The 23,926-nt window shown below is 38.0% G+C and overlaps 1 protein-coding gene across 1 annotated transcript in view; it reads right to left on the bottom strand.

Moving 5' to 3' along the window:
• Nucleotides 1-23,926, bottom strand: part of cdh4 (cadherin 4, type 1, R-cadherin (retinal)) — a 302,027-nt gene that overhangs the window by 5,981 nt on the left and 272,120 nt on the right. The window contains exons 10-14 of the mRNA XM_079844479.1: nt 9,380-9,565; nt 8,100-8,353; nt 5,349-5,491; nt 1,483-1,719; nt 947-1,180 (exon numbers count right to left, since the gene is read on the bottom strand). Coding sequence (XP_079700605.1) covers nt 947-1,180; nt 1,483-1,719; nt 5,349-5,491; nt 8,100-8,353; nt 9,380-9,565 — 1,054 coding nt within the window. The remainder of the gene's footprint in view (nt 1-946; nt 1,181-1,482; nt 1,720-5,348; nt 5,492-8,099; nt 8,354-9,379; nt 9,566-23,926) is intronic.

Raw genomic sequence — 23,926 nt, 5'->3', positions numbered from 1 at the left:
TAATTAATGTTTATTCTTCTGGAAGAGATGATCGCGCGCGCCGCGCCAGCTTGAATTGACGCACCTATACAGTGATCAGTCGTCACATTAAAGAGCGTCAAAACGGCATTTATCGTTTGAATTTCGTTATGAAATGGACTGAATACCTAATATGTTCGAGTGGGAACTACGATTTAAGTGTGTTCCGTGCTTAAAACAAGACGACTGTTAACTTTTAAAGATTGCATTCGGAACCGTTCGGTACACACGCGCACCGAACCGAAAGCCCTGTAACGAAACGGTTCGGTACGAATACGTGTACCGTTACACCCCTAATAATATATATAACTAATATGTTTTAGTCCACAGTACGATTTTTCTCACCAACACTGTATTTATTTGATCACAAATACAGTAAAATATTACTGTGAAAATTACTTGTACAGTTTAAAATAACTTTTATATGTTAAAATTTTTAAAAATAGAATTTATTCTTGTGATTGCAAAGCTACATTTTAGGAGTCAATATTCCAGTCTTCAATGTCACAATGACATTGTCTTCACACAATGTCTTCAATGTTTTTTTCAGGATTTCTTGATGAATAGAAAGTTCAAAAGAGCAGCATTTATTTAAAATAGAAATAATAGAAATATCATTATAAATGTCACTATCACTACTGTCACTTTTGATCAGTATAATGCATCCTTGCTGAATAGTATTCATTTGTTTTGAAATGTTTGAACAACAGTGTGCATATAATATAATAAGAGGTTTATAAAACTGAGAAAATGTTGCCTGACAGTTAAATGAAAATGAATAATCAAATATAAAACGACAGGTTGAAAGGTTATTAATCACAATTTACTGATGTTGTGAAGATTTGGTTTTGTTGCATTCTCTGATTTATTCACCCATCCATATATAAATCAAACCATCAATCCGTCCCCTGATCCATCCATCACTTACTGAGCAGTATAATAATACAGATGAGGATGGTGATGATAGCTCCAGTTCCCAGCCCGGCCACAGTCACTGCCCCGATCACAGTACAGTCTCCGTTTTCATCGCAGGGACACACCTTCACCTTCAAGACGGAGGTGTTGGACAAGGGAGGGTTTCCTGAGTCGGAAACTAAAATGGGAACTCTGTACATGCCTGCCTCCAGGTACGGGATCCGCAGTTTCAACTGTGCATAATTCCCTAGATGGAGATAGAAAATTAAACCCAAAATTAAACATTTGGCTTTTATACTGTCCAAGTATAAAAGTAAGTGCCAAAATCAAATATTTGAATATTATCTTTATATCTTTTTTTCTATCGACTTTTAATGTTATCTGTATTGACCTGTAGAGAAGCATTTTCAATTCAATTTATTTGAAAAGAGCTTTTCACAATTTATTCAGCTTTATTAATACATTAACTGGAGTTAAAAAAATGACCTGTTGAAGTGTTAAAAGCCTTAAAATACTTTGAATTTGTAAAATGTAAAATCCATGTCTAACCATTCAGACGTGAAATGGTCCAGTTACGGCGGGCAGAAGAGGGGTAAGAGGGCAGCTCAAAGACATATGGGCCGGCATTGGGTTCTGAATCTAAATCCGAGGCTGTGATGTTGACTGGATAGCCATGTCGTGACCTCTCGCAAACCAGAGCCTCTTGAGGAACTAGGACAGGCACGTTGTCATTCACATCTATCAAATAAATCTGGAGAGTACCGGTTCCTGTGGCAGGAGGGGAACCTATGAGAAAGAAAGAAAGAGGATAATGATAGTCAAGGGGTTATGGTCATAAACTTTATGTATTTGTCCTGAAAACTCAGTTGTGTCAGATATAAGAAATGATAACGGCACATAAATATTTCACAAAGCTGTTTTCTCTTTAATAGAGCTGGGCTCTCTCAGAGGACAGATATGTGTAATAACTTTGCCTGAAGAAACAGACACATCTGCTCCCTGCGGCTGTGCGTGAATCAAAGACAAAACATAGCATACAGAGGCCAGATATGTACATACTGGCTCTCGCAACACAATCTGCCATCACAGACGAGAGGCTTTTGTGGGAAACATGGCTGTATCATTCCCAAAGCTCTGACTGAGTAACAGGCTACATATTATAAAGATTGATTCTGTCAAATTCTGTTATTAGAAGGTCCGATACGAGTCTAAAATACAACCCGTCAACCCTGGACATCTGTATCAGCTGCTAGACAAAACGCCAGTCCCCAAAGACATATTGATTTAGGCCAATATGCCTTTGTTCAGATAGGACGCTTGACAAGGCCTGCCACTACAGACACCTTTGAAAACTTCTGGGAAAAACACACCAAGACAGGCAGATAGATTGGTCGATTTCCTAATCATACCTCCCCTGAAGTTTTCTGAGCTTGTGAAACAATACCGTTCATAGAGTTTGACTAAAAATAAAAATAAACTGTGATAAATAAAGAGGTCTTATGATGCTTTTTTTAACGTTTTCCCTTTTCCTAAAGTGTGTAATTGATCAGTTTGTGCATGTATAACATCTGCAAAGTTACAAAGGGATTTATTCTAACAGAGAACACTGATCCAGACCTGCCTAAAACGGCTCAATCGAAGTCCAGATATTACTTTCACAAGCATCTACGTCACAATGTGAAATATTAGCATAATGCCCGTCCAAAGGCATAAACAAAGAAAGAAGCTTGTGATTATGGTAAATATAAAAAGTTATATTTCCGACACACGCTTGAGGTGTTTGGCTAATCACAACACACTGGATCAGCTGGCCAATGGGCTTTTTGGAAGGAGGTAGCCTACTTTGTAAAAATCTGAGTGTTTCAGAGAGACTGGGAATACAATAATGTACAGTAGTTGAAAAATAATATTTTTTGAACATTAAAGCATGTTAACCTATTCATAAGTTCACACTAAAACACAATCAAATAGAGTAAAGAGTATGCGTATTTGGCGTTTTGGCTTCGAGCCCAGAATGTGGACCGAACCCAGAGTTTTTAAGCGTGGGCCGACATAGTTTTTTCCCATTCCACTGCTCGGTCTCACGTTTTTCAAAGCAAAAACGCGTTCTGCCCTTAGGGTGGAGGAGGGAATGGAAAACTGTCCTGGGACAGAGGTGAGTCGGCTATTTATATATAGGCCTCCTCGCGCTGTTTGGGTAGTTTATCTGAACGTGCGCCTCCTGAAATTTGTTAATGAAACATAATTTCTATTATACCCTACAATCAAAATAATGAACTTTTAAAATAGCATCATATGAATATATAATTAAACATGCTCACCTACATGATCATTTTCTCTCATTATGTAGCATTGGAAGGTATGATTATTCTGGTGAATTGGTTGGCCTTAATTACCCTTTTTTATATGTTGCATTCTGAAAATTCTAGTGAATCCATTCGCATTGGCGCCTCTCATTTAAGTAGATTTGGAAAATAGAGACTGTCCCCTCTAAAATTTATTTAAGTACTGGAAAGTCTGATTAATTCTAGTGAATTTGTTCGTTTATAACAATTCACAGATTTAAGTCACTGTACTATGTTTTTGACTCGGTTATGTAAATTTGTGTTTTGATGTTTGCAGATTGAATCTTGTCAAGATTGATAACTGGCACCCTAATTGTCCATTCATTCAAAACCCGACAAAAGATGTTCTGATTAAATTATACAGTAATATTTATATAAATATATTCGACTCTGTTTTCAATGTAGTTAGCAATTTTTTTTTAAGCTGGTAGTATAGCTGGTAGTAGGCTATATTTCTGATTTAAAACAATAGCTTGACTGTACTTTTAATTCAAATTATGAAAAGCGTGTAGTTTGGCACGTTAGAGTTTCCTCAACACTTGTTTGAGAACTAGAGGTCTACACGGAGCACCCGAGACCTGTGGACCCAGGACCTGGCCCAGGACCCTTACGGGTTCGGGTCTATATTTTAAATGGTCGTCCAGGTCGGGTCCCAATCTATTACTTCGGGTCCCGGGTCTGTTTAACATTGTGTGTAATAATGACAGGTCGAAAAAGTCGTTTAGACTTGGAGAACACCTGGCCGTGATCAGAGTCAGTCAGCGCTGCTTTTGTCTTTTGTGTAACTTGCAAATTGTAAAATTAGGATAAGAAAAGTGTGAGCCGGGAAATAAGGCTTAAAAAAAAAAGAACAAAAACGCGCAAGTGCAGTCTCAAGTGCTTGTCATGTTTCTATAGCAACCCGAGCTTCCACAGTGACTGTAATGACTTTAAAAATAATATGAATGACCGTCTTAATCTTAAAGTTTTGGTGGTCAGACTCGGCTCACAAATAATATAGCAAATAAATAATGCTAACGTCAGCGGCCATGACACCGAACAAGCAATCGTTATTAGTTAAAAACGGCAAACAGTCAAAGTTATTATGCGAGTTAACTCGAGTCGAAATGCAAGTCTACAAAGTCACATTTGTCATCCTTCACCGTGACATAAAGTGGACTTTTACAGCTGAAATGTGACTGAATTAAGCATGCTTGGAATAACAAGAGAGGAATAACATGGATAGAACTTTTTTCTTGGCAAGGATTGTAATGTATCACAATCAGGTACAAGGAAGGGAGACGACGGCTTTAGGTAGGCTGAGACAAAAAGTTATATATTTTCGCAACGTGTTTATTGACTTGTTAATAGCAGTTTATTGTGGAATATGAGACAAGCTTGTCCAGTCGGGTCTGTGTCTACCCGCCGGGATCGGCTCCAGCTATTAAATAATAGACGGTCCGGGTCGGTTCCGGGTACTACATTTTTGGCATTTCTCGGATCTGCACGGGTCCGGGTCCAGCTTTTGAAATAATAGACGGGTCCGGGTCGGTTCGGTGTAGCATGAATTTTTGGACCCGTGTAGACCTCTAGTGAGAACCCTTCATCCTTAAACACCATGAACAAAACTATTAACAAACAACCTAGACTACATTAAATCCAGGTTCACTTGCGACAAAGATAAACATGGTTTGATTTCCTAATCGTACCAACTCACCCTGAAGTTTTCTGAGGGTGTGAAGCAACTCCTTGTGTTAAGCAATCTAGTCTCTCCATTTGAGAAAGTTTGTATAAAAATGTACAAGCAAATCACCTGTGATTGGACAGCAGCTTGGTTGGAACACCTTCTTGGTTGAATAGAGCATGAGAATGAAATCCAATCAGAATAGAAAAATGCCCCAGTGCTGATGGGTTATGAATCGATAGACTGTGAACAGCTTTTTTGCTCTGTGGGACAAAATGAAGTTCAAGCTAACCAACCTCTCTCCAAGCTGACCTACCCAATCGTTCAATTCCATTTTTTCATACACAGCACCTTTAATGCATCGACACTCACGCAAAGTTTTGATTTCTTCTTTCCAACTTTCTTACCGTTATCCACGGCCAAAAAGGTCGCTTCATATATATTCTTCTTCATATATGGTGACTCACGATCCAGCACTGCCGTGGTGGTGATCCTTCCATTGGTCCTGTTGATTTTCAGCCAGTTGGCTGGATCCGACAGTTTGGAGTACCTGAAGGCCAAAAGCATTTGTTCATCAGATTACTCCGGATAAAAATCCATAAGCATCCGCAAGACGCTGTATAGAGCTCAACGTTCAATCATAATTTATGCTATAACAGTATGGCTGAGGGTAATAATGTAGAACTTTGAGATCATCAATCCATTTAAATGCCGTTAAAATCATATTTAGCCTGTTATGAGGATATAGCATGTGGATTATTAAGATATGTCCCTCATTCAGCCGCAGCATGGGCTCTGTTCTGATCAATGGATCTGCACAGAGAAATGTGGAAACATTTACACTCAATCAAATCACGGATGTGACACATAATCTTTCTTCTATATATTATTGGGTAATTTATCAGGCTTCTGCTCTATTAATCCAAAACACTAAAGTTAAAAACAGTTACAGCCTATTTATCTGCCAGACCAGGTCTCAAAGTTGGTAAGAATGTGACTGCTCTGACTTATACTGGTGTTTGAATATTATAAGGTAATATTGTATTGTTCATGTCATATATAGCTATACGGCTAATATTGCTAATGATCAAGCCCACACTGAATCTTTTTGTTGTTTGTTTGTCAGGGCCTTTTGTTTGCTAAGCACTTCCCTGTGACTTATTTGAGCCTATAACATTGATAGATTCAGAGAGCGAGAGCGCCACAGTGTGGACTGTATTGATTGGACTGTTCCTTGCACACAGTGATCTATGGAGCAAGTCTAGTGAAGGTCCCCTGAGTGTGTGAGTGAACGTGCATGGAGGCAAACTTTGGATCAATACTTCAAGCTGGCATCTTGCCCGCACACTTTTGAGTCAAGGAAAAAAAAAGAAATCAGGAGAGATCAAGCGTGAACGGCTGATAGAGAGAGAGAGGGAGAGACACAATAGAAGCAGCAGTGTGGGGAATGGTTCGGCTCATTACTCAATGACCTTTCACCCTGTTGCTTGGCAACCCAGGCACAACTAAGGGACTAGAACAGGACAGAGTCAATTAAAAGCATTTAGTTGCTCCCAGGGGTGTTAATGGTGCGAATGATACATGCTACATCACTTGACAAGTGCACAGTATAGAAAATTGCATGTACTTCTGCTGTTTGCATACAAAGTCTGGGCTGACCTGCACCTGAGAGTGATGGATTTGTTTTAAGCCTGGTTTCTATAAAAATGGCTCTTAAACTCACCAGTCAAATAAAGTCCTCATGGATTTATGGGAATTTTAAAACTTAAAGCATGATTCAGCAGAAAATTGAAAAGTGAACAGAGTGGGTGGAATATACTAGACTTTATGTGGCGGACACCTTCGGTTGATTTGCTAATGGGCTTTATTTAAATGATCAATAAACATCGCTGAGTCAATCGATCATTCAATAAGACTCAGAAACTCTGAAAGCATTTAAGTAACAGCACTGTTTTTTATGAAGCGTATAAAGATTCCATAATATACATATTCAATCTTAGCATAAAAAGGCGGTTTGATATTTTCAGTCATACCGTCTCTAATTATGAAGCTGTGGTTTGTACTTACTTCAAAGGTATTAAAATCTATGCTACAACGGTTGAGTTTCTAAGCTACTTTGGTGATAAATCACAAGGGAGCGTTGACAATGAGTTGCCTTCACGCGATGTGCGAGCTACTGTCTGTGCATGGACATTGGAACCATTGTATGTGGGTGGGACAAGACCCAGCCAATTTTTACGATCAATGATATTGGACCCACTCACTTTTATCGTCTCTAATTCAGCACATGTCTGTTTACCTAACCCCTAACCGATAAACACTTATTAAACACGTTAGATGCTTTATTTCTACTTTTCTAATATTTTCTTCATTTTTATTGAAAATAAATGCCTTTCCAATCTGATATGTGATGGGAAAAGGGAGTAGAGTGAGTTCGGCAAAAGGCGGATACGAACTGCGGGTCGATTTGCGTCAAAACTTGATTCCATGCATCTTACCCCTACACTATTGCCGTTTTCAATGATACGGTGATTTCTGTAATTTTGTCTTTCCCAACCAGACGTTTATATATATTAACGGTATATTTGTACTTGATGTAAATGGCATCTACTCCAGAAAATCTACTCCCACATTTTTTTTTATTCCGACGCCCATGTGCCTGTGAGTGTTTGTGTGTCACAATATATCTGGCATTAGTTCAACATAATACACATCTGATGGTCTAAAATCGCTTCAATGTTCAAACTGGCAGGCCTTAAAACACAAACAAATGACAAAGCTTTGTGAGGACGCAAGTGAAAGTGATCTGGCTTGTGAAAATGATGTGAAAATTACGTCGGTTAGAGGTTCTAAATTTTGGTTTCGATTAGTTCTCGGTTAATCGTCCAGCCCTAGTTTAAAATTTTTTCAAAAAATGTGTGAAACCAACTTGAATATAAAGAGAATATTAATTATAACTTGGCACTTGTAAACTAATCTGATTTTTTTTAAAGATTTTCCTTTTTTTTTTTTAAATCTCAGACATACTTTTCCATTGACCCTTGTGTGTGTTTGAGCGAGTAAGAACATAAATGGTTGACTTTTATGGTCACTCAGAAAGATTGACATCCTGAATTTTAATCAGACAGACAAAAGCACTTCCTGTCATTCCTCTCTACCTGATAGTCTGCTGGATGAAGCGGTCTGGATCCAGTGCAGCGAAAGTAGCAAGGGTGGTGTCAGCAGGCACTCCCTCTTCAAAGCGGATGATTTTAGGATTGGACGGGAACACGGGGGCCTCATTGACATCCAGCACTGTGATAGTAACACTAGCAGAGGAGGACGGTGAGGAGGGGATCCCACTGGCCAGGTGAGCCTGGTTCGAGACCACCACCATCAGCATGAAGGCTCCGTTCCTCTCATAGTCGACTGGCTGCACATATGCACACAAACACAAAGGTTCCTTAAACTTTCAAAGAACATGGTTGTGCTCAACAATGTGGAGGTGATTTTAGATCTGGTAATTTATGCAAGAAGCTTTTTTTGTTAGAGAAAACATGTTTCAATTAAACCATTAATTGAAACGGCAAAAACCAGACTCGTAAACTCTTCACTGTCAGGCTGAATGACCTGGAAGAGACTCCAAAAGTGTTAGAAGAGGAACAGAAAGTGACTCAGTTTGAGCTAGAAGATGAAGTGAACCCTGGAGTAAAGGTTAGGAGGAGTTGATAAGGAGACAAGAGTGAGAGGACCAGCTGTTCCGTGGATAGAAATGTGGTGAGCCGAACTGCATATGACCGTGAAAGCTGTGTAACACTTCCAAAGAGGCTGAAATACATTTCTAAGTATGCCGAGGGCTTCTATCACTCTTTCTTACACGCATGCATGCACACACACTATATGCAAATGAACAAAAAAAGTGTGCAAAACATATGCATACACAAAGGTTATGAAGTTATACATCACTGACTCCTTAATATTGGAGCAATACAGACTACAATTTTATGCATGAGATATATATCACATTCAAAAATAATGTGTCAAGTATTCATTGTAATACTGACAAATAATTCATTCCAATGAATAATTGAGACCCGATAGTTTCAAACTGTTTCTAACAGTTTAAATTATCATTTTTATGATTCCTTAAATTGAATCAGTTTTAATCTGTATGAAGTACGAAGATTTTAATAGTAGTAAATTATATTGTCATGATTCTGATAGAGAGAAGATTATATGAAATGGTAATTTGCATTAAGAACATACTAGCAATCATTTCTTAGTGGAAATGTTGATATTTTAAAAAACGAATTCCAGGTAAAGCTGCTCCATGTCTGAAGACTCAGTGATGGGATAGAGGAAAGATACTGGGTGAGAATCTCACACGCGCGACTTAAATGTTTGAGTATGCAGAGTTTGAGAACAAATCAAAAAACGATGTAACTGACTACACACCCACCTTAACCACTATGACCCTGCCGTCGTTGGTGATCTCATCAGTGCGTATGGCGAAATGGCCCATTGGATCTCCTCCTGTAATCCTATAGACAGCGTTCCAGTTGGGTGTATGAGGCTGATCCTTGTCTCTGACAGTCAAATTGGCCACGACCACACCCACAGCGTTCTCTGGGACCTCTCCAATGAACTAAGAGAAAGTGACGACACACGTAAATAAAATTAGACACTCAAATTTTAAAACAAATACATGTTTTTCCAAAATACATTGTGTTGTCATAATTGGGGCCAATGTATTACAGGGACAACTGACTTGGATGAACCTGGAGTTCAGTGGCTTGCTCAATGGTGATGGCTCATGCATGGGTTATTAGGATAAAAAAATCAATTAGGGTTTTGTTCAAGGACTCACCAGCTTTTGGGGATGGCTTCAGAGTATCACAATATAGTTCAAGTTAGCATCACAGACAGCGTAAGGGCTAAGTTTTAAATCTTGTTTGTTACACACGGCGCTTGAAAGAATATCACACACTCTACCAGCTACAGTATACCCACAGCCCAAGGTGCAAATGTGCGGCAGCCTGTAGCGCACAAACACAAGCTCATTACAGCTCAGTAATCTGCAGTTTAAAGGGGTTATGAAGTGTGTCCGCCAGATGCTGTTTACTGTAATGGCATCACCATGCAGCAGAGACTACAGCCAAATACACACTGCAACATGCTCAGCAGAGACCTAGTGCTCTAGTGGAGGCTAACTGTAGCTTCCCAAGATACAAGCTACTCATAATTAACACTGAGGTCAAGCTCCTCGTAGAGTAGCCACTTACTTGAAAAGGTAGGTAGCTACTCTACAAGCTACTAACAAAAGCTGTAAACAAGCAAACTATTAAGCTATTACAGTAATAGTAGAGTAGTTAGCTACCTGAATAAAGTAGTTTGCCACAACACAAGCTACACTCTAAAAAAAAAAGGCTCGTAATCATAGGGGAACCTTTTTTAGTGCTATATAGCACCAATTTTGGTGCTTCAGTGGTTCTTCAGCGGTTCTTCAGAGTTGCTATATAGCACCTTAGTCAAAGAACCGGTGAAGAACCTCTGAAGAACCGCTGAAGAACCACTGAAGCACCAAAATTGGTGCTATATAGCACTAAAAAAGGTTCCCCTATGATTACGAGCCAAGAACCATTTTTTGGTGCCATATAGAACCTTTTTTTTTTTTAGAGTGTACTATACTAACGGACTAATTAGATATTCTTAAGGGGGGGGGGGGGGTGAAACACTCAGTTTCAGTCAATCTCATGTCAATCTTGTGTGCCTATAGAGTAGTATTGCACCGTTAATATCTCCGAAAAGTCTTTAGTTTTTATATTTATAAAAGAAAGAAGATAGGCTGTACAGAGTCTTTCCGAAAAACACAGTATCGTGTGGGCGGAGCTAAAGAATCACGAACGTTCGCAGCTATTGCGTTGAGAGCGTCTGAAAGCTAAAAGGTTCATCCTTAAACGTGAAAAAAAAAAACGTTATCCTAAATAGACCATGGAGATCAATCAGATTTAGCCATACATATATGATCCAGAATCAGATCTAGAGGCTGAAATTGAACAGGAGAAGCAGCAACAACGACTACAGCAGGACATCTCAATGGTATGTACTGTAACTGTAACATATACTTGTTTAGCGGCTTGTCATGCGTGAATTTTACTACATTTTTGTGTGTTTACTCGTGGTTTATGTGGACATAATTTGGTTTATGACCTATTGTATGCAATTTAATGTGAGCAGTAGCAAGCAGAACGTCAGACTAGTGCGTGTTTACATAGAAAAACAATGGAATAGTAGCGCATTTGAATGAACAAATCGATAGCTAACAACACTAAGACATTTGAAGCAGTTTTACTCACCGCCTGCTTCCAACGCATGATGTGAACCTTTATCGTTGGGACCGCTCCATCTTTCAGCATTAGACGAGCTACAAAAGTTGAACTGGGCCTTGTTTATAAACCATCATTGCCGAAATGCACGGAACAAACAAAAACACGGGAAAACAAACTCCATCCACTCTCCCATTAACGCTGGTTTCTTTGGGAAGCTGTGCAGGGTTGTCTTGCCATGACATAGCGCATAGCACAGCGCGTTAATGGATGTGCATTTGGGAGAAGAGCCCCTGCGGGACCATACAAGGACATTCCGCCCTTGTTGACGTCACTATGGCCCATACTCGAAAAAAACTTTCCGAAACTATTGAGAAACCGGAAGGAGTATTTTTGGTACAGAAAACGTTGTCCATGTTTAGCATGGGAATCCAAGTCTTTAACAGTGCAAAAAGCTCCCTATGCATGAAACAGCATTTCACCCCCCCTTTAAAGTAGTAGTTAGCGACAAAATTAGCTAGACTAAATGTTACAACTGCTAGTCTCAGACGTTACACCCACGGACTGTTGGCTGAACGTCTGATCCATCTGGCACACTTATCTGGAAACACTTCAGGAGTTTCGAAGTCATCTGATTGGTTGAATTCTACAGGATGTCCGCAAGATGTGTGTGTTGCATACAAATGCCATGAAGCCAAACTCCCTCGTGGAAGAAGAGCGCCGTCGTGTCTACAACTGTGACAATGAACGCTTACCAGGATAAACTAAACACCAAATTTTCAAAAGTATGTGAAGTTTGTGGCTCCATTGTTTTAGTAAACTTGCACAATGTTTTTGAATGAATAGTTTATAGATGCACGCCGGTCTGTTTGCAGGGACATCGACTACATTTTCACACCCCTAAACATGATGCGGAACATGATCAGAAGCTTGGTTTTATAGTTTTAATTTCATATTTAAAAAATAGCCTATTATTACATTTTTTAAGTAGCCTATTATTTAATGAATTACTAGCCTCTAATTACATCTTCAACAGTGTAATTAGATTAAATGTACTAATAACTCTCTTTCTAAAAAAACATTTATTTTTTATTACTAATTACTTTCTAAAATCCCATATCAATCTCGACCTGTTGAACAATATAAAGATAGACATCTAACTGCTCTTTTAATTCTTTCACATAAATAATATAAAATTGCATAAATTATTATTGAACTGACCAAAGTATTTAAAGGGATATTAAATTACATTTTAACATAAGATGTAGAACATTTGTGTAGAATAATAATAATGTTTTATATAGATTTGTTGTAGTCTACAGTATTTAATGGAATCACATCAGAAGTAACTGTAATTAAATAAAGAAATTAAGAGTAATTCCTTAGTTTACCTTTTGAAGGAAAAGTTATTAAATAACAGTAATTAATGAGTTAGTAATGCATTACACCAACATTAGCAACTGCAGTGTAAATCCATTCACATATTAATTGTTCTAGGAACCTCAAAGCATATTAAAATGTTCATTTTCTAACGATGTTCTAGTTGAGGTCATTTAGTGTAGGTAGGGCCCAAACATAAACTCCCCTCAGTCCTAATTCCATTTATTTGTGCTATTGCTTGGAATTTGTTAATTTGTTCTTATTTTAGTACTGACTGTTTACTTGTCTTAATATTTATTAAAATACTAATAATACTTTTTTTTGTGGTGGGGCCAGGGAAAATGTTTGCAGGGCAAGTAAAAATATGGACCAGAACGAACCTGTTGAAAAGCTCCTTTGCATTGAACCCTGTAAATATAGAGAGTTCCTTTCAAGACCTGACCCTTTTGTTATAAAATTAAGTTTTGTTACGTTGAAAAAAATAATGTTAAAAGTCTGGGACCACTGGGAATTTCACTTGGCCAACCCTGCCTCTCAAAGCTGGAGCCGGGCCTGGAACTAATTAGCTATTTTTAAAGTAGTTTATTTTCATGGTTTATTAGTTCAATTCGCAGAAAGGAGTGAATGATAGAGTGAATGTTGAAAGTAGTTTTCCACACTACAAGCTACTATACTAATAAGCACTAATAAGAAGTAAGCTACTTGGAAAAAGTCGTTTTCTACACCACAAACAACAAATGTCGATATATACTTAGTGACATAAGAACAATTAATCTACATTAAAAGATTATATTAAAAATTAGCTTAGCTACAATTGACTAACAGGCAAAACCAACCATTTATAAAATAGCTTCACCACAAGCTACTACACTGAAGCTATAAGAAGCCTGAATATTTTAATACATAATAATAATTTTACACCAAATGCAACTAATAAACATCTTAATAAAAAAACAGTTAAAAACATGATGAACCACATAACTAGATGTAAATGTCACACATGGACTTCTGAACCGGGATTCTTCAGGAAAATTTTTCAACTTTTTACCTGAATTATTCAAATGAACATGTTTGGAGAGTATGTTTGATTATTTCCCCGAGTTCGCTCGATTATAAATGTGACTCATTGGTAAAAGTAGCTCATTAAGTGTTGTGAAATTTCAGAAAAATATTTAAATTAATATCAGCACTACATTTACTTAGCAACTCCCTATCACTGGCAAAGACGCTTCAGATACTTAAAATAAATAAAAAAAGATGATGGTTTATTTTCATGGTTTATTAGTTCAAATCGCAGAAAGGAGTGAATGATAGAGAGACAGCGACAGAGCGAGTAATATCTACTGGCTGTTGTGATGAAAACATCACAGGGCCGTCCCGCCTCTCCGGCTGCACGCTGTCTGGGATGCACAGCTGCATTTACTGATAAGCAGAAAAAAAAAAAACTCTGTTGAGATCAAACAAATGTGCTGTGTCCCTTCCAGGACGGGGTGCAAGAGACCAGTAGAGGACAGGACAGTGGACGACATGATTGAGTGACTGATTGATCTGTGCAAAATCAGAGTCCGCTTTCTCTATAGGCTACTGCTTCCAGTTTGATAGATAAAAAAAATCCTCTGGAGGCTAGTTCAATAAGAGTTTGAAATTGCATGTGTGTGTGTGTGCGTGGAGCCATGTTGCATGTGTGTGTACTGACAGAAAGAAGAGGGACGGTACGTGATGCTTGTTTATGATTTGTGGATTAATGTGGTGTAAAGTTGAGTGGGAAGAGATTTAGAGGACAGACAATGAAAAAGAGGAAATTCATTGTTTTGGAATCAAGGGCAACATTTGAGCAACATTCACTTTAAATAAGAAATAATTCATTAAAAAGTATGACAATCTCGTAGGCACCATACTAGATGTGGTAGTTTGATGTTGACAAAATGATCTGTGACAGAATTTAATTAATTAGAAGAAAAATGGATGTACTTTCATTAATATTCAGTGCATTTCAATTCAAATCAAGCAAGTGAGTTGGAAGAGCTAAATATATTCATTAATAGTAACACTATTCATATTTAATGACAGGTTTGCCCAATATTCTTAATATTTTTAAATCTCACTTTAGTCAAAAGTTGGCATTTGAATTTTTGTAAACAGCTCTGTCTTGAAACCAATATAAAACCAAAATAAAAACATAAAAGTTCTTTGGTATGTGGAATCATTTTGTATACATTTTTATTGAAATAAATAAATATTACAGAAGCCCTTAAGCACATTTTGCTGGGTTGTACTGTATTTTATCAGCAACCCTAAATCAATATATGTGTGATATATTTGTTGAATGATTATACATAATCAGAAATACTGATACAAAAAAAGGAATATTGATTTACAAAACATAAATATTGATGCTTATGATAAACTTAAAGCTGCTGTCCGTAACTTTTTTTGTGTTCAAGACTTACAAAAATGGTATAATGAGAATGTACAACATGAATCCATTTTCCAAACCGTGTTTTTGTCTTACCCTGAATCATTATGGTACACTTATAATAAGTGTTTATATTGGGACTATTTCAGACCGGTCTGGTAGGAACCGCTGCGGAGGAGCACAGTCCCTGCGTGACTCGCCATAGACATAAACAGAGAGAAGTAGCTCCGGCTGCAATGTTCTTCCACAAGACGCATGCTGTTCTGTTTATTAACCGTTTATTAAAGTTACAGACTGCAGCTTTAAATAAAATAAAATAAAATAAATCAATCAAAAAACTTTATTTATAGGATTCAGCAATACATCGAGATTAAAAAAGATTAAGAGATTTAGAGAGTATATAAAACAAAAATAGAGACCAGAGAGAAACAAAAACTGCGCCAAGATGAGAAACATGACTACAGAGACGGGATTTTATGGCATCCTAAGGAAAATAGATCCATACCATCACAGAACATAAACATTAATGCCTCACAAGGACTATAAAGCCAGTGGTATATTTATGCCGTTTCCTGTGGCGATGAACTCTCAGGTCCACTGTCTTCATCATCTTCTAAACCACCACCACCTTCATCATCATCATCATGATCTCATAATTGTCATTTCAGTCATCATGATGCCTCAAAACAGAGTAAGATCAGTTGTACATATCTTAAAATGCAGTACTATTTTGTTTTACTCTCGAGAACCGGCGGCCCTTTCCATATTCATGCGGTTTTTACATGAATAAAACATATGGCTGTCTTCAAATTGGAAGCGATATATCTGCTAGGTTTACATCCCCTCAAGCAATTTCGCTTAATTAGCTTGCTTACGTTCATGAGGGTCTCCTACAGCAAGATGTATACTGCCTCATGCCTCTGTCAAATGCAAATAATCACAGAACATTTCTACCCTGCTCCGACTCAAGTCTGTGTGGGTGAACGAGAGAGAGAGAGAGAGAGAGAGAGAGAGTGTGAGATAGGATGGATGAAAAACAAATTAGTTCTAGCACATAACTCATGAATTCTGCTCAAAAGATGGTGAGTATGTGCTTCAGTGTTCTGCTGTGTCTGTCGCAAACATGCAGTTGAAAGAAGCACAAGGCCAATTCCACAGGCCAAAGCCATAAAGCGCAGGCAAGAAGTTGATTCTGATGTTCATATTCTCAGCTTTAACCCTCTGGCCCTCTTCATTTAAGGGTCGCACTTGGCTCCTTCATGGTCAAACGTGACCGAAAGCCTTGAAATGTAACTTTTTTCCAGGAATACCAAGGTAATATATTTTTGTTCAATACTTATTTTTGATTATTATGTACAATTTTTAAGGGATTTTATGATAGCCCTAGTTTAATGATCTGAGCACATGGTCTGAAGTGCATGGTGCAGGGGCACTTAGGGTGTGTCCGAATCCACTTTTGCTAGTTTAACGACGGAAAAAACGGAAGGTGCGCCATGGTCCAAAAGGGTTGTACCTAGTCTCTTAATGAGTCATGGGTATATTTTGAGTGTAACGGGCAATAAACCAATCATAGTCTCATCTCCCATTCCCTTTAAAAGCCAGTTGCGCTTGCACCATGGTGGATTTAAATGGTGGAATATAGGCACCCTCGACCTTACGAATCAGTTTAAATACATGTGTGTATTGCCACGACTGGTTACAAAAGCAGCCAATTTAATTAATTATTCTGCAAATAGGTAATTCTGATAAATGCATTGACTATCCATTATGATATGTAGGCATTTTTTATTTTAATGTACACAATAATAATCTTTTACATTGTAATCCTTTTATTTGTATTATTTGTCATGTTTGTGTGCTGCTGCGTTATGGTGCCCTGTGTTTGTAATAAGCAGAGTGTTGTGCACCCGCCAATAGGTGCATATTACTAATGCGCTATTGACTTTAGACCAGTTATTTTTTTGGTCATGTTGTGGTGTAACCACTAGAATCGTATACAGCAAAGTGGCTTGTAAATTTTCTAGTGGTTTTAGACAAAAATACTTATTTTTATTAAGTTCTGGATTTATACTTAGACATTCTCAAAGACTACTCTTTGTCAAGGTTTAGATTTTTTGAATGTTGATGTGAAGTGTCAGTTTTTGCATTCATTTTTACTATAGTCAAACCTGAACACAGAAGAGGACATTTTGTTACATATAACATTAAAATTCATAGCATATAAATAAAGGTATGCTTTTTCACAGCTTAATCAATCTGGGTCTGATCCGATTTCAACCTCTTATTTGAGTCTTTTACCTAAATTTTACCATACTGTCGCAGCCACACCAGTTCAGTTGTGTGTGCATAATAGTGTGTTGTGTCTCTGCATGTGTGTGTGTGTTTGAGTGGGTATGTCTGTTTTGTGCTCTTGATGTTTTAGAGTGTAACATCTTCCTTGCTGTTTGTTACTGAATTGTGGCTGAATTATTTGCAAAAGCGTGCTCCATGTTATAGCTGTGCTAGTTCATATTATATGTGCAGGGGGTGGGGGATGTGTAATGTGTCTATTTTGCACTCTTTGTATTTTAGAGTGTCACCCCTTAATTGCTGTGCACCTCTTAATATTTCTGCATAGTGTCTAATTTGAAGTTTGTACCACCTAAAGATTCTCTGAGTTTTCATATTTCCCATTCATTTCCTGTCTGTCATTTTTGTCAGCGAAGGAGCCAAGTGGGACTTTTTTTTTGGACCCTTTAACATATCCGTATCATGTCCATATTTTTTTTTTTGCGTGTTCACAAAGCTAATGCTTCAACAGTCACCAAGTGTCATCCCATTCCGATGAAGCAAAAAAAAAAGTACATTTCAAAACGTAATTTTTTTTGGTTATTTCTGACTGAAGAGGGTTAAAGCTTAACTAGTAAAGGATTTCAATGAATTTCAGACACAAGCAAATCAATTTGCTGTCTACGATAGTTTGATAGTTTTGCTCTCTCTTTCTTCCCAGTCTACTATTTCCAAAAATACGGATTCAGCAACTTTCTCACAAACCGCTGTCTGAATCAACAAACCCTTACAAGTGTCAGGTCGTGCGAGTCTGTCGTAAACCAGTTGTGGGTAATTTTCTCTCGGCTCAGTGAAATGTGACACAAGTGTTTGTTATTGGGACCGAGAGCATGTGCTGAGTGTGGCACTTAATTGCTGGTGTCATCTGGGTTAACTTGCTCTGTTAGGACCTGTCATACGTATCGAGCTAAGACAAGACAACCCAACCGCCGGAGTTGTTCTTCAGCTGCACTGTATAATTATGGACGCTGCAATGGACAAGGACATGCACGCTATAGAGCTCAAGCCTGCGTGGAGGGGAAAAAAACTTTCGAAACTTGACAATTTCAGAAAGTATCAAGAGTAATCAAGTGGGTGGATGAGCAATGAGTTCATTTGATTTTAGTCTTGCTTTCAATTTCGCTCTGTTTTCCCTTCACTGTTCATTCAGACAGAGAAAGTGTCTAATGCACGGATGAGAGATTCTTGGTGTGCATTACTTAAGGGAGGTGTCAAGGAAAGATGGATGGAGGTCTGTCCTGTGTCTCTCCCTCCCAACTCTCCATCTCAGTCTGGGCCGTAAGCGTTGCTAGACCCTATTTTAAATCTGCGATTAACTAAGCTGTCAGCACCCTTTAAAATCTGTGATTGTGTGATCTCTCTTCATGCTTCACAGCAGCTATCTGAAGCTGTTTGCTGTGAATCCTCATTAAACAATTTTAAAGTTTGTTATATTTTAAGTTATTATTCTCTTCTCTCTAAAAAAAAATATTGTCAAACAAGTTTTGAACTTCTTGCACTTAAAAGGGATATAAAGGGATAGTTCACCTAAAAATGAAAATTCTGTCATCATTTACTCACCCTTATGTCGTTCCAAACCCATCTTTGGAACACAAATGATCAAAAAATATATTTTTATACTCAATTTTTATCCATCCATTGAAATTTCAGGCATAAAGTACAAAAAGACATTGTAAAAATAATCCCAACCCAGGCTCATTGGAAATGTGTGTGTATGGCGACTTTCTGCAAAATTATATTACTTTGCTTCTTGCATGTTCAGTGAGTGGCACTAAAGGCACATTCATTTTTATTCGAAACAGATGAATGTGAATCTGGCAATGTATTGTTATGGCTTATTATAGTTGTTGTACGTAATCCAGCAGTCCAGAAATGAAATGTCCTATGAGCTAAAAAGTTAATAGTCTATTGTGTATATACCACTAAGCCCTACCCTAAACCTAACCGATAATGTTTTTAACTTTATCTCTCCGTTTCTCTCTAAACTTTTTCTCTCCGTTTTGGCCTTCCGTCCACACCTGAGACTTGTCCTACTTGTCCTGCAAAAACTGAGCTTTTTGAAAACGCGGTTCCAAGTGGATACTACATTCGCGTTGTAGCATCATGAGAGGATGTGTCATAGAGGGAAGGTATGTACCATGTAGGTGGTGGGACATGGGGACTACAAACCAAGATGGCCGCCCGGTCCTGGACTACAGTTACCAGGTTCCTCAGCAGTGGAAGCACAGCTGTTGCGAGTGAAGGAGAAAAGCTGTTAGGCCGTGTGTCCACCAAAGCGTTTTTTTTCACGCGGTTTTTAGAACGCCGTGAACGTAACAAGGCGCTGAGCAAGTATTTCACGCTCAAGCGCTGAGCGTTCGCCGTTTTTTACTGATACTAGTAACACATCCACGGATATTCCGTATTTGTGCCTGTTGTGTGCTATTCACTTTCACACTGTTGCCTATGTTATATGTTACTTTGTACACTATTTATACCGCAGTGCTGCAAAGGTGTCTTGGTGAAAATTTACTCACAATTGCTGTCCTGCAGCAAAACATGAAAGCAGTTGCAGACACCAAACATATGGTGATTGAGTGCGACCTGGACGCATCAGGGAATGGTGAGATATTTTAGTAAATAAAATGATCCTGCCAGAAGAATAGCATGATAACTTTGAGATGATACAGACGGAACAGAAATAATAGTGAGCTTTTATGAGGTTTTACACACACACACGCAGTAAGGTGAATTTAGCGTTTTCCGACGTTTCAGTGTGGATGAAAAACTTCTGGAAAACAATAATGTGGGCGGAGAGTGTTTCGAAACAAAAACGCAGTTTTCAAATGTATCCGGATTAATGTAGACGCAGCCTCAGCTTGCTTCTGCATGTCTTTAAGGTCTCTTATCATGACTCCTTTTTCATAGGACTCGTATCCGAGACCTCTGCATCACAAGTGCAAGGCTATACCAGCTGAGCTATGAACAAATTTACTACATCAGAAAAGCCATACATACAGAGCTGGTTATTTAATGCAAATGTCAAAATGTATTCGTTTATAATCATGTGCTATGGTAAAATCATGTATAGGTACGTTTTTGCAAAAATGTAGGTAGAGGCATGGATTTCCAATGAGCCTATATTGAGTAATCCATATAAATCGAGTGGTTTAATCCAAGCCTTCTGAAGAGACATGATCGCTTCATAGGATGAACAAATTTAAGTTTATTCAAATATAAACATTGATCAATGCACATACATGGAGCACAACAAATACAGGAAAACAAAAAATTTTTGGAATAAAAGCCTAAATTGTTCACCATATATAGTGGTCAGATCTCTTCAAAAGACTGGGATTAAACGGCTCAATTCATATGGATTACTTTACGATGTCTTTATGAACGTTTTGAAGCTTGAAAGAATTTCAGTGCAGGGATAGAAATCTCTCAGGTTTTATTCCTTTCGAAGATGAATGAAAGTCTTATGGTTTTGTAATGACATGAGGGTGAGCAAATGATGACAGAATTTTTATTTTTGGGTGAACTATCCCTTTAACTAAAGAAATTCATCTGAGTCGCATCAGCTCATGCTCAAGAGAGGAGTGATAGGTTGTGACTTCTTGCGGCTTCCACTATAGGCATAGGCAATAGGAAGTCTCTACCCCATCAGTTCATCACATCTCAAACCCACCAACAACAGCAGCCAAACAACCAACATGGGCGGAGAGACCTGTCCACAAGCATCTAGTCCTCAAAAACAACATTTGAGAATAAAATGACACCAATTAAAATGAACACTAAGATCGTCTGATGCCAGATGATAGATGTCATACTGATTCACTAAGTATCGCTTGGCCTTCAAATAAATATTACAGGTAGAAGAAATGTGCAAAATAATTTAGAATGCTTCAGCATCAGACGCTGTGGCAGAGGCCTGGGGATATTACTTAATGAGAGAGAGAACGCAAGGGCACCAGAGATGAGCTCTGCGAGAGAGCGATAAAAGAGGGATGGCAGATAGCAGGAAATAAATGGAAACGGAGAGAGAGAGAGACAACGAAAGCCAGAGAGAAGGATCGAGGGAAGGAGATAAATGGTTAAGCGGAGAAGGAAGGAGAGAGAGATGAAGGCTGACAGAAACAAACACTGGTAAATGTGGAAAGAGAGGTGTAGAGATACAGAGATAAAGAAAACAGGTGATGGAGGATGTAGGGAAGGAGAAAAGAGAGAGAAAAAAATGAGTGGATGAGAGGGGATTGAAGCCAGATGCCTGAAGAGGAACTACAGTCACCTAAGGGGCAAAGTTGGCATTAGGACAGGAGAGAGAAAGATAGATAGAGAGAGGGAGAGAGAGAGAGAGAGAGAGAGAGAGAGAGAGAGAGAGAGAGAGAGAGAGAGAGAGCACCTGATCTCACATCCCTCTCATTCCCTACACCCTCCATTTCACTCCATCTCTTCCCTCATCACCTCCCTGAATTCATTGCTCTTAGTGAATCTCTCTTTGTTTCACAGCTCCAGTAGGTTTCTCCAGCTGTCAGGCAGTATTGTGTAAATTAAATGAGTATCAAGACACTGTTAGAATTCAGGGAATCTGGGTAATGAGGAGTGGATGCGTCCAAACAGTCAGACTATAGCTCTGTTCCAAAACCTAATCTTACAAGGCAGCATTCTAACCATCAAGGCACCTCAAAAGTGACTGATTTGGAACACTCTACATAAGCAGCAAATATCAGTGCCATAAAAAAAAAGAGACCTGGCTCTCAATTGCAAATGTTTTCTATAGAAATTGATGTTACTATAATAACACTCTAATATGCATAAAAATTGGCAAAATAATCTGATAGTCAAAATACTACAGGCAAAAACATTGTGTATTTATTAATATCTATATTTGAAGGTTTTTACAAAGGGGTTTATTCATTCAGTTGTGGTCAGAATTATTGGCACCCCTAGTACATATGATCTGTAGATGGCAAAGATGGCTGTAAAAAATAAATCTGCATCGTTTATCCTTATGCCCCCGGTTTCACAGACAAGGCTTAAGCTAGTCCCAGACTAAAATGTATGTTTGAGCTGTTTTAACCGAAAGCAACTTGCTCTGAAATATCTTAAAATATGTCAGTGCCATTGTTTTGTTTCAAGATGGGCACCAGAAATGTTTTTTTTTAAGGCACATAAAAGCTATTTAAAAGCCCTAATCGAAATTAAGATCTAATCGTGGTTTAGTCTAAGCTCTGTCTGTGAAACCAAGCCATGATCTTTCAGTCAAAACATCTGTAAAAATCTAATCTTTCATTGAAGTAAACAAATCGAAAGTCACATTATGAAATTAATGTTTTTATCCAAAACATGTTGGCTACAATTATTGCCACCCCAGATTAAAATATCTCTGAAGTATATTCCCAGAGTGAAAATTTAGAAGTGAAATATTTATCATATTTTATACCAGAAGTGTAATATTTCTATTTTTTTAGCACAAAATACAAATTGTCTAGCTATGACGTCTCGTTTCACAGGAATATAAATATGAGAAAACTCCAAATTAATCCCTTAATCATCCATCACATTGAGGATGTGTATCTAAATTGTCTTAATGCACGGCAAGGAGGAAAGTTTGAGTGGCTAAAGACTCTCTAAGGATCACAGATGGAGAATTGCAGAGATTAGAGTATTAGAGTATTTGGGTCAAAACCCCCCAAAAAATCTATAAGAAAAAAAACCCTCTCCAACCCCTACAATCACCACATGTTGTTCGGGAGGGTTTCAAGAAAAAGCTCATCCAACAACAAACTCCAGCATATTCAGTTGTCAGACACGACTGGAAATTCAAAAGGGACCTGATTCTATGGTCAGATGAAACTTCAAATAAGAGCTTTTTGCCAGTAAACTCACTAGATGGGTTTGGTGCAAACAGGTATAAAAAGTACACCATGTGTCTGATTAAATATACTGCTTGATCTTTAATGTTGTGGGCCTATTATTTATTTATTTATTTATTTTATTTTTTGTTGGAGGTCCTGGACATCTTGTTCAGATACATGGTATCATGGATTCTAGCAAATACCAACAGATTAAAAATCTAAACCTGACATTCCAAAACAAACATCAAAATCAACACAAAAATGTGTCACTGAGCACAAATTGAAGCTTTTGCCATGGCTGTCCCAGTTCCCTGACCTGAACCCTATAGAAAATTAGTGGGCTGAACTGAAGAGAAGAATCGCCAACATGGATCTGTGAATCTGAAGGATCTGAAGAGATTCTGTATGGAGGAATGGTCTCTGATCTCGTCATGTATTCTCCAAATTCATCAGGCATTATAGGAGAAAACTCAGAGCTGTTATCTTTGCAAAAGGAGGTTGCAAAAAAGTATTTAATAAAAGGGTGCCAATAATTATGCCAGAAGAGCATTTATTTCATAAAGTGATTTACCCCCACAATTCATTTACTTCTATGAAAGTTTAGATGTTTGAGAATTTTTTGAATGAAAGATCAAAAGGATAAACAATGCAGATACTTTTTTTTTTACAGCCATCTTTGATCATATTTACCAGGGGTTCCAATAATTTTGACCACA

Source organism: Gobio gobio (assembly GCF_949357685.1).
Source record: "Gobio gobio genome assembly, chromosome: 19".
Classification (NCBI taxonomy): Eukaryota; Metazoa; Chordata; class Actinopteri; order Cypriniformes; family Gobionidae; genus Gobio; species Gobio gobio.
Note: the sequence above shows the minus strand (reverse complement) of the source record. Positions and strands in the feature narration are given on the sequence as shown.